The following is a 16,946-nucleotide window of genomic DNA, read 5'->3' as shown; positions in this document are numbered from 1 at the left end:
TTTTAAATGTCAAGCTGTCATTTTAGTTTTTATTAGTTTTAGTCACGTTCATACTCTTTTTAGTCTAGTCAAGTTTTAGTCGACGAAAACTGATGACATTTTAGTCTAGTTTTAGTCGACGAAAACTGATGACTTTTAGTCGACGAAAACTGATGACTTTTAGTCGACGAAAACTGATGACATTTTAGTCTAGTTTTAGTCGACGAAAACTGATGACATTTTAGTCTAGTTTTAGTCAATGAAAGTTGTATTTTAGTCTCTTTTAAGTAATGCAATTCTATTTAACCCAGTCAATATAGTATTTCAAACAAGGTTATCTTATTATATTTAGTATATTTAGGCTGTGACGGTGGCAGTTTTTTTTTTATCACCACGCCGGTAGTTGGTCCATTTTTTTAATGGACCAACTACCGGCGGTGGTTGGGGGGTTATTAAAGACTAGTCTAAAACTAAAATTAAAACAGGCTGCCAAAAACAACACTACTCACCACCTACAGGAGGGACTGTAAGGGGCCGGTGCTGAGAGGATCGGGTGGCAGTCGAAGGCAGAGGCCTCGACAACCCTATCCCTGGACACGGAAACTAGCTCTAGAGACGTGGAACGTCACCTCGCTGGCAGGGAAGGAGCCTGAGATTGTGCGTGAGGTTGAGAGGTTCCGACTAGAGATAGTCGGGATCACCTCTACGCACGGCTTGAGCTCTGGAACCACACTCCTTGAGAGAGGATGGACTCTTCACCACTCTGGAGTTGCGCATAGTGAGAAGCGGCGGGCTGGTGTGGGTTTGCTGATAGCCCCCCAGCTCAGCCGCCATGTGTTGGATTTTACCCCGGTGAACGAGAGGGTCGTTTCCCTGCGCCTACGGGTCAGGGATAGATCTTCACTGTCGTGTGTGCCTACGGGCCAAACGGCAGTGCAGAGTACCCGGCCTTCTTGGAGTCTCTGGGAGGGGTGCTGGAAAGTGCTCCGACTGGGGACTCCGTCGCTCTACTGGGGGACTTCAATGCCCACGTGGGCAACGACAGTGAAACCTGGAGGGGCGTGACTGGGAGGAACGGCCCCCCTGATCTGAACCCGAGCAGTGTTCAGTTATTGGACTTCTGTGCTAGTTACAGTTTGTCCATAACGAACACCATGTTCAAGCATAAGAGTGTCCATCAGTGCACGTGGCATCAGGACACCCTAGGCTGTAGGTCGATAATCGACTTTGTGGTCATTTCATCTGACCTGCGGCCGTAAGTCTTGGACACTCAGGTAAAGAGAGGGGCGAGTTGTCAACTGATCACCACCTGGTGGTGAGTTGGATCCGATGGCGGGGGAGGAAGCTGGACAGACTCGGCAGACCCAAGCATACTGTGAGGGTCTGCTGGGAACATTTGGCCGAGTCTCCTGTCAGAGAGATCTTCAACTCCCACCTCCGGCGGAGCTTCGACCGGATCCTGAGGGAGGCTGGAGATATTGAGTCCGAGGGGACCATGTTCTCCACCTCCATTATTGAGCGGCCGCTCGGAGCTGTGGCCGTAAGGTCTCCGGGGCCTGTCGAGGCAGCAATCCCTGAACCCGGTGGTGGATACCTGAAGTAAAGGATGCCGTCAAGCTGAAGGAGGAGTCCTATCGGGCCTGGTTGGCTTGTGGGACTCCTGAGGCAGCTGACGGGTACCGGCAGGCCAAGCGGACTGCAGCCCGGGTGGTTGTGGAGGCAAAAACTCGGGCCTGGGAGGAGTTTGGTGAGGCCATGGAGAAGGACTATCGGCTGGCCTCGAAGAGATTCTGGCAAACCGTCCGGCGCCTCAGAAGGGGGAAGCAGTGCCCTACAAACGCTGTCTACTGTAGAGGTGGGGAGCTGTTGACCTCAACTGGGGATGTCGTTGGACGGTGGAAGGAATACTTTGAGGATCTCCTCAATTCCACCGTCACGTCTTCCATTGAGGAAGCAGAGGCTGAGGGCTCAGAGGCGGACTCGTCCATCACCCAAGCTGAAGTCACCGAGGTAGTCAAGAAACTCCTCGGTGGCAAGGCACTGGGGGTAGATGAGATCCGCCCTGAGTACCTCAAGTCTTCGGATGTTGTGGGGCTGTCTTGGCTGACACGCCTCTGCAGCATCGCGTGGCGGTCGGGGACAGTGCCTCTGGGATGGCAGACCGGGGTGGTGGTCCCTCTTTTTAAGAAGGGGGACCGGTGGGTGTGTTCCAACTACAGGGGGATCACACTTCTCAGCCTCCCTGGGAAAGTCTATGCCAGGGTACTGGAGAGGAGAATACGGCCGATAGTAGAACCTCGGATTCAGGAGGAACTTCTGCATTCTTCTTTTGTAATGCTTTTCAAGGCTTTCACCACAGCCTCTTTTACTTGTTGTTTGTTTTGGGGGGTTATTCCCTTCAGTCTCTTTTTTTTTTTAGCAGGTAAATTGCATGCTCTATAGGGTTTAAGTCTGGAGATTGAATTGGCCAGTCTAAAACTTTCCACTTCTTGCCCCTGATGAACTCCTTTGTTGTTTTGGCACTGTGTTTTGGGTCATTATCTTGCTGCATGATGAAGGATCTCCCAATCAGTTTGGTTGCATCTTTCTGTAAATTGGCAGACAAAATGTTTCTGTACACTTGAGTGTTTCTGATTATCAATGAAGATTAATGAGCCTGTCCCAAAAGAAGCCATGTAAACCCAAGCCATGACATTACCTCCACCGTGTTTCACAGATGAGCTTGTGTGTTTGGGGTCATGAGCAGATCTTTTTTTTTCTCCAAACTTTAGCCTTTCCATCACTTTGGTAAAGTTTAATCTTTGTCTCATCAGTACATAAAATTTTGCCCCAGAATGTTTGAGGCTTGTCTCTGTTCTTTTGGGCAAATTCCAGCCTGGCCTTCATATTCTTCTTGCTAATGAGAGGTTTGCATCTTCTGGTGTAGCCTTTGTACTTTTGTTCATGAAGTCTTCTGCGAACAGTAGATTGTGATACCTTCACTCCTGCCCTCTGGAGGTTGTTGCTGATGTTACTAACAGTTGTTTTAGGGTCTTTCTTTACAGCTCTCACAATGTTTCTGTTGTCAACTGTTGATGTTTTCCTTGATATACCCTTTCGAGGTATGTTACTTAGTATACCAGTGGTTTCTTTCTTCCTCAGGACATTCCAAATGGTTGTACTGGCTGGCTATGGCCAATTTTTGTGCAATGGCTCTGATTGATTTTTCCATTTTCTCTGATTCACAATTGCTTGTTTTTCACCCATGGACAGCTCTCTTGTTTTCATGTTGGTTACATGTCTAACTATAAATGCAGTCTGCACAGGCAAAACCAAAATCTGAAACTGAGCGCAGACATTCAGTGCTATTTATTGTTTGAATAATCAATGTAATAGGACACACCAGGGCAGCAAAACACACCTGCCAGTCACACTTTTGGTCACATGAGCAATGGTTGGGTTCAAACAAAAAGGTTACATCTTCTAAGTTGTGTATCACATCCATATGTAAATACCTGGAAATAAAAGCTGAAATGTTGATCTTTTCCCTCATATTCATTTTTTGATGTCAAACCCAAATATTTTCAGTCTACAGAAAAATTCAAGGAATTGCCACTGTTCCAATACTTTTGGTGGGGACTGTATATCTCCAGATGATAATAGGCAGATGCAAATTATCAATTCGTCACCATTCACTTGCCTTTTGACGCCAACTTTTCCACCTCTTCACAATCATGGAAAGTTTCAAGGACATATAATCACTTTTTAAAAAGGCATCAAATTATCATAATATTTTATAGCAGTTGTCTACTTTCTACCATTACATCAGGGCTCACTTTCATGTCCTTTCCCTTTATATTTCTCTCGGTTAATTATTTTGATGTACTGAAAATTAAATTACTTTTTTTTTTCTTTCATGTCAGACCTGATGGAAGTGAAGGAGGAGAGTGAAGAACTTAGTGAAGTAAAGGAGGAGAGTGAAGAACTGAGTGAAGTGAAGGAGAAGAGTGAAGAACTAAGTGAAGTGAAGGAGGAGAGTGAAGAACTGAGTGAAGTGAAGGAGAAGTGTGGAGAACTGATTGAAGTGAAGGAGGAGAGTGAAGAACTGAGTGAAGTGGAGGAGGAGAGAAGAGCCAAGAAATCTTTTACTTGCACTCAGTGTGGAAAGAGTTTAAAACGCAAACAAAATCTTGAGATTCACATGAGGATCCACACCGGAGAGAAGCCGTTCTCATGCGATCAATGCGGGAAGAGTTTCAGTCGATCATCATACCTTAATGTTCACATGAGGATCCACACTGGAGAGAAGCCGTTCTCATGTGATCAATGCGGGAAGAGTTTCAGAAGAGTAGAAAATCGTAATCAACACATGAGGATCCACACCGGAGTGAAGCCGTTCTCATGTGATCACTGCAGCAAAACATTTCTTAGGGCATCAGTCCTGAAGGCACATCTGACAGTTCATACGAAGGAGAAGCCACATTTATGTTCTGTGTGTGGAAAGAGTTTTTCACTTCTGCTGTATTTACATATACATCAGAAAATTCACACTGGTGTGAGAGAGTACATGTGCTTTGAGTGTGAGAAGACTTTCACTACAGCGGACGGTTTAAAACGGCATCAGAGAATTCACACTGGAGAAAAACCTTACAAGTGTTCACACTGTGACAAGAGATTCAGTCAATCAGCAAATCTGAAAACACATGAGATGATCCACACTGGAGAACAACCTTACAAGTGTTCACACTGTGACAAGAGATTCAGTCAGCCATCATCTCTGAAAACACATGAGAGGATCCACACTGGAGAACAACCTTACAAGTGTTCACACTGTGACAAGAGATTCAGTCAGCCATCAAATCTGAAAACACATGAGATGATCCACACTGGAGAAAAACCTTACAAGTGTTCACACTGTGACAAGAGATTCAGTCAGCCATCAACTCTGAAAACACATGAGATGATCCACACTGGAGAACAACATTACAAGTGTTCACACTGTGACAAGAGATTCAGTCAGCCATCAACTCTGAAAACACATGAGATGATGCACACTGGAGAAAAACCTTACAAGTGTTCACACTGTGACAAGAGATTCAGTCAGCCATCAAATCTGAAAACACATGAGATGATCCACACTGGAGAACAACCTTACAATTGTTTACACTGCGACAAGAGATTCCGTCAGTTAGGAAATCTGAAAACACATGAGATGATCCACACTGGAGAACAACCTTACAAGTGTTCACACTGTGACAAGAGATTCAGTAAGACATCAAATCTGAAAACACATGAGATGATCCACACTGGAGAACAACCTTACAAGTGTTCACACTGTGAAAAGAGATTCAGTCATCCATCAAATCTGAAAACACATGAGATGATCCACACTGGAGAAAAACCTTACAAGTGTTCACACTGTGACAAGAGATTCAGTCTGTTAGGAAATCTGAAAACACATGAGATGATCCACACTGGAGAAAAGCCTTACAAGTGTTCACACTGTGACAAGAGATTCAGTCAGTCATCATCTCTGAAAACACATGAGAAGATCCACACTGGAGAACAACCTTACAAGTGTTCACACTGTGATGAGATTCAGTCTGTCAGCAAATCTGAAAACACATGAGAGTATCCACACTGGAGAGAAGCCGCACACGTGTGATCAGTGTGGAAAGAGTTTCTCTACTAAACGTCACCTAAAGCTACACATGAAGATCCATGCAGTGGAGAAACCACTTAAACACAGTCTGAGATCACGGTAAGTAGTTTATTTTCATGTGCTGAGCAACAAAGTCTCCTCTGTGTAAGTTAGCCACACATCACCCTATAGCCAAATCTCTCCTCTCCACCTATAGCCGGTGTGTGGTGAGCACAGGACACTCTGTTGATTGATATCTATTAATTTGTGTTCAACCAACAGGAATGTCTAATTTTTCAGTTCAGATCAATGCAAAAAAACAAAAATTCGCTCTGACAGCAGGTGGCGCTCATGTAAAGCAGAAATACAGCACTATACAGGGCTATAGACTGCGAGTAAATGGTCACATTTTGCGACCTTTTTTTTCCTGGCACACGGCAAACGAAAGCAGAATGAAACCACGCTACTTGTTTGAGCTGCGCAGCGCAAAGAGTTTATCAGCTCAGAGCAATACTAGACAGCGGTTTACTCGTGGGCTGATCTCGATCACGCAACAACATTACTACACAGAGCAGGCAGATTTATGCTACCGTTAACCCGGACGTTGAGGTCACTTCAGTGATTTGGGAAAAGCACGTAAAAGTCCTGGCAGTAAGCGATGCATAAGGATGTAGTGTAACGACGAATTATTATTTTTTCCGAAGTGTTGACAACTTAATGTTAACTAATAACTGTTGCAAACTGGTACAACCAACAAAATATTAGTGCATTCCTGGAACTGGGCGTCCGTTACACTACAACCTAATGCATCGCTTTCTGCCAGGACTTTTTCGACAGATCTGATGCCATCACTAGGCTGATTTAAGAATTGAATTTAGGCTGCTATATTTAACAGTGAGTTCATTTCATTCAGATGTGAGGATGGTGGATCAGGAAAGACAGGGGAAGGCAACAGGTAGGTCTAACATTAGGTGGAAGTGTAGGGGAGGTCGGCGATGGCATCAAGTACAGATGAGACCAGTGATGACATCAGGTAGGAGTTCTATTAGTTAGACCACACAAAACTAAATGTCCAGTATGGTCTAAAGTTCTGTTGACCAACCTATTCAATGTGTCCTTTTTGGGTAAAAAATGCAGACAGAGATGGAAAGCCACTCACCACTGAGGAGGAATTGGAGGAGAATGTGGAAAAGAGAGGTGAAGATGAGGTTTACATTTACATTTACCGTAAATCCTCTAATATAGGCCCGGGCCTTTATTTAAGCCCGGACTACCAGTAGAAGGAATAAAAACAAGATTTTGTGTCTATTTGAACCTATAAAATACTAGGTTAATTTATTGAAAACGTACAGTTATGGTATGCATACAGAACATTAACAACAAATACCGGTAATTCAGGCTAAATTCCAGTGTAGAAATATGGTAACACAGTGATAAGGTGATAATTAGGCTATTGATTCATAACAAAAGGCAATTTACTGGTTTAGACACCTTACCGCTCCAAAGTTTAACCATCCTCAGATTGTCCAATTATAGTCCTAATCCTCTGTTGTTGTGTGTCCTGTCTCGTTTGGTTTGAAGTAAAAAAAAATCCTCCAATTCTGTTTAATCCTCCTCCTCTTCATCTCTCCCTGTAATCTCCTCATCACTCGCGCCAGCCTCTACAACAAGTTCATTATTGTACAGTTCCTCTTCGTCGTCCTCATGTTCCGCTGTGCGTCTGTTCTCTTCCTCGCGCAGGCAGGCAGCAGTCAGGGCCTCTCGTCCAGCAGCACAGGGCTGCCATGGTAAACAACGTTAGCCTACCGGTGACTGAAGTATCACGTGCGAGTCAAGAGCGAAGTGATTGACATGACCAGGCTACCGTAGCTATGGCTTGGATTCGTTAGCAAACATTGCCCCCTGTGGTATTTGCATGTTACTATCACAAGCATAATGTTGTGGCCTGCCCAGAAAAACATTGGTTCTAATAATTCCCCCGGCCACTATTAGAGACTATTATCCGCCGACAGCGAGACCGGCCAATGTTAGAGACCCAGCCGCTAATGGAATACAGGCCAATATTAGAGGATTTACGGTAGTCATTTAGCAGACGCTTTTATCCAAAGTGACTTACAGCTGAGGACTAAAGCAAGCGAGTCATCGTGAAGAGGCAAAAAATTATGCAAGAAGTGCTCCAAAATAGGCAAGTTCAGGCATTGCTCAGAGTAGGTGGAAGAGAATGTGGAACATACTGTTTTCGTTCAATGTCCAATGGAGAAAAAGTGCAGTGGGATTGGTTACTGTACTCCAAGGACAAAAGGACAAATAAAGTGTATTGTTTTGTGTGTAATCTTTTTGGTGGAGCTAGAGTTGTTGACACGCTTTGTGGTGGGGTACAATAACTTAATAATAAGAATGCTGTAGCATCATGAAACCAGTGTTGATCACATAAATGCTTGCCACTGAAGGGGAAGAATGCTAAGTTAGGAGATCCTAAAAATGGAAATTTCCTGGGTGTCCTTGATGCCATAGCACAATATGTTGTCACACTAGCAGAGCATCTTACAAAGGTAGCCTCTAAAGAAACCACAGGATATCTTTCCTGGTGCACTCAAAATTAATTTTTAGATTCAATTTCTGAATGTGTACTAGGTCAAATTTGTGCCCAGGTCAAAGCCTCCAAGTACTTTGAAGTGGAGTTGGATTGCACACCTCACATTTCAAAGCAGGAGCTGGCCTCCGTAATAATCCTGTATGTTCATACAGACAACAACAAGAATGCCACCATCAATGAGTCTTTTACTGGCTTCACAGTCGTGAAGGACACAACTGGTAAAGGCCACACAGAAACACTGACTGGGGTGCTGGATAACCTGGGGTTGGAGTTGGCTAACTGTAGGGGCAGAGCTATGACAATGGCTCAAATATGAGGGATACACAAGGGTGTGCAAGCATTGGTGCAGCAGAAGTGTCCAGAGTAGTGGTCTGCTACCCGACCAGAGCCCGACGGGTCCCGAAAAACTCACGGGTTTCGGTTCGGGTTAACGTTTAATGAATAGCCTCGGGTTCGGGTTTTTAACTTAGAAAAACTGTATAGGCTTAAACACATACAGTGGGGAGAACAAGTATTTGATACACTGCTGATTTTGCCGGTTTTCCCACTTACAAAGCATGTAGAAGTCTGAAATTGTTATCATAGGTACTCTTCAACTGTGAGAGATGGAGTCTAAAACAAAAATCCAGAAAATCACATTGTATGATTTTTAAATAATTTGCATTTTATTGCATGACATTAAGTATTTGATCACCTACCAACCAGTGAGAATTCCGGCTATCACAGACCTGTTAGTTTTTTTTTTAAGAAGCCCTCCTGTTCTCCACTCATTACCTGTATTAACCACACCTGTTTGAACTTGTTACCTGTTTAAAAGACACCTGTCCACACACTCAAACAAACAGACCTGTGAGAGCTGTGTAAGGATATCAGGGATAAAATTGTAGACCTGCACAAGGCTGGGATGGGCTACAGGACAATAGGCAAGCAGTTTGTTGAGAAGGCAACAACTATTGGCGCAATTATTAGAATATGGAAGAAGTTCAAGATGGCGGTCAATCTCCCTCGGTCTGGGGCACCATGCAAGATCTCACCTTATGGGGCATCAATTATCATGAGGAAGGTGAGGGATCAGCCCAGAACTACACGGCAGGACCTGGTCAATGACCTGAAGAGAGCTGGGACCACAGTCTCAAAGAAAACCATTAGTAACACACTACGCCGTCATGGATTAAAATCCTGCAGTGCACGCAAGGTCCCCCTCCTCAAGCCAGCGCATGTCCAAGCCCGTCTGAAGTTTGCCAATGACCATCTGGATGATCCAGAGGAGGAATGGGAGAAGGTTGTGTGGTCTGATGAGACAGAAATAGAGCTTTTTGGTCTAAACTCCACTCGCCGTGTTTGGAGGAAGAAGGATGAGTACAACCCCAAGAACACCATCCCAACCGTGAAGCATGGAGGTGGAAACATCATTCTTTGGGGATGCTTTTCTGCAAAGGGGACATGACGACTGCACCGTATTGAGGGGAGGATGGATGGGGCCATGTATCGCGAGATCTTGGCCAACAACCTCCTTCCCTCGGTAAGAGCATTGAAGATGGGTCATGGCTGGATCTTCCAGCATGACAACGACCCGAAACACACAGCCAGGGCAACTAAGGAGTGGCTCCGTAAGAAGCATCTCAAGGTCCTGGAGTGGCCTAGCCAGTCTCCAGACCTGAACCCAATAGAAAATCTTTGGAGGGAGCTGAAAGTTCGTATTGCCCAGCCACAGCCCCGAAACCTGAAGGATCTGGAGAAGGTCTGTATGGAGGAGTGGGCCAGAATCCCTGCAGTGTGTGCAAACCTGGTCAAGAACTACAGGAAACAAGAACTGCAAACAAAGGTTTCTGTACCAAATATTAAGTTCTGCTTTTCTGATGTATCAAATATTTATGTCATGCAATAAAATGCAAATTAATTACTTAATCATACAATGTGATTTTCTGTATTTTTGTTTTAGATTCCGTCACTCACAGTTGAAGAGTACCTATGATAAAAATGATAGATTTCTACATGCTTTGTAAGTGGGAAAACCTGCAAAATTGGCAATGTATCAAATACTTGTTCTCCCCACTGTATACATTTTGCCTGCCGTGTGCTTGGCTGCTTGCTGTGTTGTTATCGTAATTATATAAGCACCCAAGAGAGAAAGTAGGTTGCGTGCGCAGTTTCAGCCGTCCTCCTCTGATTGCGTGTTGTGACCAAAATATTTTTCTCTTCTTTTTTTTCTTGTGTGCTGCTGACTGCTGAGGGGGCCGCTGTGCCTTGGTGAAACGGGGTTTGTACATGTAGCCTATTTTTAATTATAGTTGTAAGAAATCATAAAATACAGCATATTGCACCAAAAAAAAAAAGGTATTTACTGTGAGAAACATACCTCAGGTTCAGGTTGGGCTCGGTCTTAAAATATAATTGTAATGTTCTGGTCGGGTCAGGTTAAATTAGCTGATGAGCTACAGGTTAGGCTTTCCTGTAGCTCAAACAGTAGAGCGTTGGCGCTAGCAATGCCAAGGTCATGGGTTCGATTCCCAGGGAAAGCAAGAACTGACAAAATGTAAAATGTGTACCTTGAATGCAATGTTGTAAGTCGCTTTGGATAAAAGCGTCTGCCAAATGCATAAATGTAAATGTAAATGATTTTGGGTACGGCCGGGTTCGGGCTAAAATTTGAAGCCCGTGCAGACCTCTAGTCCAGAGGCACTATTTATCCCCTGCTGTAGCCACAGTCTGAACCTCCTGTTATGTGATGCTGCATCATCAAACAGAGGGAGTCTAACTTTTTTGACGCTCTCCAAAGACTGTACACCATTTGTTTGTCTTCGGTTGAAGAGGTGGGATATTCTGAAAGAATTTGTGGACATTACACTGAAGCCTGGAGTGATACCAGGTGGAAAGCAAAAATAAACTCCGTCAAAGCTGTACGTTTCCAGTTAGGGGGGATTATTGATGCTTTGGAAAAGCTTGAGGAAGTGGAAAAAGACGGCAAAACTGTCTTAGAGGCAAAGTCGCTGTCTGGCGAGATTGTCAGCATGGTGTTCCTCATGTGCCTCAATAGATCCAATGATCTATTGTCAGAGATCACCATGTCAGCAATGCAATGCAAGCAGTGAACATTTCGATGGACACTGCCATTGGAATGATATACTCTCTTAAAGAGTCAGCAGCCATATCACCCTGTAGCCCAAGACTGGTCTCCCACTGAAGCTAAGCAGGGCTGAGCCTGGTCAGTACCTGGATGGGAGACTCCTGGGGAAACCAGGTTGCTGCTGGATTTGGTGTGAGTGAGGCCAGCAGGGGGCGCTCACCCTGTGGTCTATGTGGGTCCTAACGCCCCAGTGTAGTGACTGGGACACTATAGTGTCAAAGAGCACCGTCCTTCGGATGAGACGTAAAACCGAGGTCCTGACTCTCTGTGGTCCGTAACTCCTGACCCAGTGCACCCAGAACCTTGTGTGAGAGCTCGTTGGAAAGGGCCCATCCTTGGCTAGCTTTGATTCAAATTTGGGCATTCCAGAGCATTCCAGGGCATTCAACTTTAAGATGTAAGCTGTAATACCACTGTTGTCCACTAGACGGAGCAGCAGGATTACACATGATCTTTTCATTAGCTTTCAGTATTGGGAAACAAACAAATGCTTTAAAAAGCAATCTTTTTTTTATTATGATGTTTTTTTATTTTGATATTTGTATACATTCTTTTAATTATGATTATGAAGTTTTATATTATTAGATAACAAAGAAATGCCTATAGACAATAAAATATTTTTTCTCAATAACATATCCCAAAAACATTGAAAACATATTTGCGTGTGTGTTTGTAAGCATGCTTCATGGAAAAATTGCTTTGCTTTATTGGTGGAAACCAAGGAGTTTAAAATTAAAGTGAGCCAATAAGTGGTCTTCTACTGCCCTCTCCTGGACATTCTACTTATCAATAAAGGCAAGGCAAGGCAAGGCAAGTTTATTTATATAGCACATTTCATACACAATGGTAATTCAAAGTGCTTTACATACTATTAAAAATAATCAGAAGAAATAAGAATATACAAAACAGTTTAAAATAAAGAAACAAGAAAGAACTAAAAATAATTAAAACAGTTTAGAATAAAGAACAGTTTAAAATAAAGAAACGAGAAAGAACTAAAAATAATTAAAACAGTTTAGAATAAAGACTAAAATAAGACACAGTATAAACAGTCGGACAAACAGTGACACAGTGCTCATTCATTAAATGCAAAGTTAAACAGATGTGTTTTGAGTCTGGATTTGAATGTGACTAATGTAGGAGCACATCTGATCTCCTCTGGAAGCTGGTTCCAGCTGCGGCTGGCATAATAGCTAAAAGCAGACTCTCCTTGCTTAGAGTGAACTCTTGGAACTTCTAGCTGATGTGATCCTAATGATCTGAGTAATCTGTTGGGTTTGTATTCCGTGAGCATATCTGCAATGTATTGAGGTCCTAGGCCATTGAATGATTTATATACTAGTAATAATACTTTAAAATCAATCCTATAAGTAACTGGCAGCCAGTGTAATGACCTGAGGACTGGTGTGATATGATCATATTTTCTGGTTCTGCTAAGAATCCTGGCTGCAGCGTTCTGTATGAGCTGCAAATGTCTTATGGTCTTTTTGGGAAGGCCAGTGAGGAGTCCATTACAATAAAGTCTTTTCACAGGTGCTTTTGCATTCATATTTAGACAATATAAAATGACTTGCATGAAAATCACTATTATAACTCACTTCATTTGTACTGAGCTTTCAGTTTCGACAATTCTGCCTCTTAATGATTAATGTGAAACCTGAAAATGGTGTAGAGGAGATTTGCAGCTTTATTATTATTATTATTATTATTATTAGGGGCCAAGCCCCGAAGGGGCTATGGCACCTATTGTATCTGTTAGTTTTCTTATTATTATTATTATTATTATTCTTCTTCCTCCTCTTGAAGTCTATGGCAGCCCTATGAACCATACATAGGAAAATGATGAAATTTGGCACACTTGTAGTGATGGTAATGAAAAGTAATTGTAGCAATTTTTGAGTCTCTAGGTCCAACTCTATAGCGCCACCAGCAGTTCAAAAATTCAACATTGAAATGGTTATAACTTTTGAACCCTTTGATCTAGAAAAATGAAACTTAGTACACCTGATTCATCTCATCATGCTGATTAGAACCAATATCTTACATTAAGACTCCGCCCATTACAGTAGTGGCCATTTTGAAAAGTACAGTATGCAGTTTTTTTGCTACTCCTCCTTCAAAATTGGTCTAATTTTGTCCAAACATGTACTCAAATGATCTTCGGACTGAGCCGCATAAAAGTACTGTCCCCGATTTTTTTTATTCTTCTCTGATCAAAAGTTATGACGTCGCAAACTTAACGAGGTCGACCCAAAATTGGTTCAGAAGCTATAGCTCGGCCAAACTTTGATCAATCGAAACGAAAATTGGTACACTTCATCGGAAGCATGATCTGAGGTTCCATGCCAAAGTTGGGAACAGCGCCACCTACGGGTCATGAGATATGGAAAATGCATATTTTGGCCAATAACTTATGAACAGTTTGTCAGAAAATTATAAACTTGGTGTCTATCGATTCCTTGGGTCATGACAAATCCGTGGATATCGATTTTGCCATGATGGGATGTACCACGTGTCCGCCATTTTGAATGATGTCATAATTTGCAATATCTTTTAAACTATTTGAAATTTCTTCACCAAATTTGGTATGGATCATCATTAGCATGGCCCGAAGGTACCTGAGAAATTTGATCACAGCGCCACCTAGTGTTCCAGAGATATCATTGTTTTTTGAAAAAACGCTTATAACTTTTGCTAACATTGCTTGAAATTTGATTTCTTTATGTCAATATATTCCTTGGCTTATGCCGATTTCAACGATATCTCATATGTTATTTATCAACAATGTGACTGGCCGCCATATTGGAGTGAATGTAAAACAGTTTTTTCGCTACTCCTCCTTCAAAATTGGTCTAATTTTGTCCAAACATGTACTCAAATGATCTTCGGACTGAGCCGCATAAAAGTACTGTCCCCGATTTTTTTGCTATACTGGAAAAAAAAAGTTATGATGTCGCAAACTTAATGAGGTCAACCCATAATTGGTTCAGAGGCTGTAACTTGTGAACAGTTTGTCACAAAATCATAAAATTGGTGTCTATCGATTCCTTGCGTCATGTCGAATCTGAGGATATCTATTTTGCCAGCATTGGATGTACCACATCATAAGCTATATTAGCATTAAGTTAGCTTAGCATGCTAATCTCGTTAACATGATTTTGTGTGCTCATTCACACACTGAAGCCTCTCCTCTGCAGCTTTGTAAAACATGTCCTCTGGGTGGCGCAAGTGGTTCAACCATGCGTCATGAATCCCGAACCATTGTGGTCGTGGGTTCGAGACCAGTGTGGGGCGACTTTGAAATTGTGTATAAAATAATCATTTAAATTCCTTCCGGCTCTGCACTGCTGTTGGTGCTTAAATGCTAGCTGTGCTGCTGTAATTGATGTGCTTACTGTGCTTGATGTACATTAAATTTCTGATGTTTTGCTCTTCTGGCTCCGCATTGCGCTACAGCGGCTGTTGCTTGCTCTGCCTTGCAGGGCTTGGCCCCGTATTGCTGCTTGCAGCTATATTTATTATTGTTATTATTTTGCAATTTTTACAATACAACATAACAATTTTAAAGTTCTGAGCTTCATTTCACTAAGTTTTCTTTCTACCACTGTGATTTTCAGGTGCTGAAGATGAACAAAGATGATCAGGAGTGTCTGAGGATTGCTCCGATCCGGGAAGACAGGAAATGGGAAGAGTGCAACAGGAAACAGTATTCTGGGAAGAGATGAGTTTGTCAGTGAATTAAGACTACATTCAGTCACGACCGTTTGTGAAAAGAGAGTTGGTGAAGTTGATGGTCGACCAGTAACTGTTGTTGATACTCCAGGTCTCTTTGGCCTCGTTTACACTGCAGGTCTTGATGCCCACTTCTGATTTGTTGCCTATATCCGATTTTTTTGACTGTCTGTTTACACGTTCTTTAAATTGTGACCCATATCCGATTCATGTGCTTACACTTGCCATTGGCTACTATCTGAAACATACAGTATCACGCATGCTTAAAGGGTTAAATTCTCTTGCACAGATGGACGAACACGAACTATGCTTCATGCTCTGCGATATGCAAAGTTGCCAAACACCACTTTTGCATAAGAAACAATTGTCTATAAAACTCGTTTAAACTCCACGAATCACAAGCGTATCAGCGAGAACACTCGTTAAAACAGAATACACACACAATCGAACTTGACTGCACATCACATGGCTATTTGACATTATTGATACTGCTTTCATTCGCAATGCAACGGACTGATCTACAGGACATAAATTAAGCCTTAAAATAAAGGGGTAATTGGGCTGTTTACTGTCATATACTAAAGAGCCTGCACAGCGACAGGAAATAGAAATGAACACAAAAAAACCTGCCTAATTCCTGTACTTATATAGCCTAACACTGACACTGGAGTAGCGCTCAGGAGTAGAGCAGCTGTTTTCTTTTTCTTTTTTGAGCGTCTGCCGATTAATTCTTTGTATGCACACACAATATTGTCACACTCTACGCGTATGTTTTAAAAAATATAATTGAACATGTAAATAGACCTAACACTTTTTAAATAGCCCACTTAAAGTGTTTATTACAAAGAAATGACTAAATGCTTAAAATAAATGTAAATGAACAAATTTTTGTTACATTTACAATCCTGTGAAAACACTTCCCGTGCCCCGTCCACATTCCTCTACGATGACACAACGTTTTGTCGGGGTCCGTCCCTTTGCAGATGTGCGTCGGGGTTTCTCTCATCATTAAACCGTGGAGACGTTGCCTAATGCCTCAGAAAATCCGATCTGCCTGTTTACGTGACAGTCGCATTGGCACATATCCGATTTATTTCCACATATGAATGAGGCCTGAAACCGATCTCGAAATATCCGAATGCATGCGTTTATGTCCTGTTTACACTGTCATAGAACACATCCGATCTGGGTCACATATGAGCAAAAAATCCCAGAATTGGGTCACATTTAAAAAAAAAAGAAAAAAGTGTGTGTGTGATGACCTACGCTCATTTGCTGTGTGCCAACAACGGTTAGTTGGCTTGCCAGTTGGTCCTTGTGAGGGACCTGGAACATATTATATCATTTTAGTGTTGACTTCTTACCTGTGGATAACTAAAAGATATTATGAAAGCAGGCATTTACTTCATTTTCTGCATTTTAAAATGTATTATGTAACTTCTTACTAGCTCTGTTCACTTGATTATGGTTATCTGGGAAATGTAGGAAGAGTCTGTATTTTTATTTTGTAATTATATATTTTCTCCTCCAGTTTCTGGTTAGAGAGGAAGCTCAGGGAAGTTTGTGTTGTTGCTTCTTTTCTGTTTATTATTTTAGGCCTTACTCTCTCCTGAAGATTTATTCCCATCTTTTGTTAAGCCTTTTTGATATATGAAGGAAATAAATACTTTTACTTTTCCTTAAAGTTGTGTTATGTTTTCACTCTGAGACTGAGGCTGAAGTGTGTTTTGCACATATTTCTACATCTCTACGTTATCATACTTTCTTTTCCTTTGTTACCTCTCCTCCGACCCCTAGACTGGGAGGGGAACGCGTCACGGATCACTCTGAGACTTAAGATCCAAGCGCAGCTTCATTGGAAAATCCAGAATTGTAGTCATATGCCAGACAAA

General features: G+C 42.4%; 1 protein-coding gene across 1 annotated transcript in view; it reads left to right on the top strand.

Moving 5' to 3' along the window:
* The window catches only part of LOC311088240 (uncharacterized protein), a 31,674-nt gene extending 14,936 nt beyond the window's left edge, over nt 1–16,738 (top strand). The window contains exons 2-3 of the mRNA XM_084122094.1: nt 3,882–5,719; nt 14,940–16,738. Of these exons, the coding sequence (XP_083978220.1) occupies nt 3,887–5,587 (1,701 nt within the window). The 5' untranslated portion in view covers nt 3,882–3,886 and the 3' untranslated portion in view covers nt 5,588–5,719; nt 14,940–16,738. The remainder of the gene's footprint in view (nt 1–3,881; nt 5,720–14,939) is intronic.
* Nucleotides 16,739–16,946: the final 208 nt, after the last annotated feature.

This window comes from Abramis brama, assembly GCF_963993115.1.
Source record: "Abramis brama genome assembly, chromosome: 1".
NCBI classification, from domain to species: Eukaryota; Metazoa; Chordata; class Actinopteri; order Cypriniformes; family Leuciscidae; genus Abramis; species Abramis brama.
This window is presented reverse-complemented; position numbering and strand designations above follow the sequence as displayed.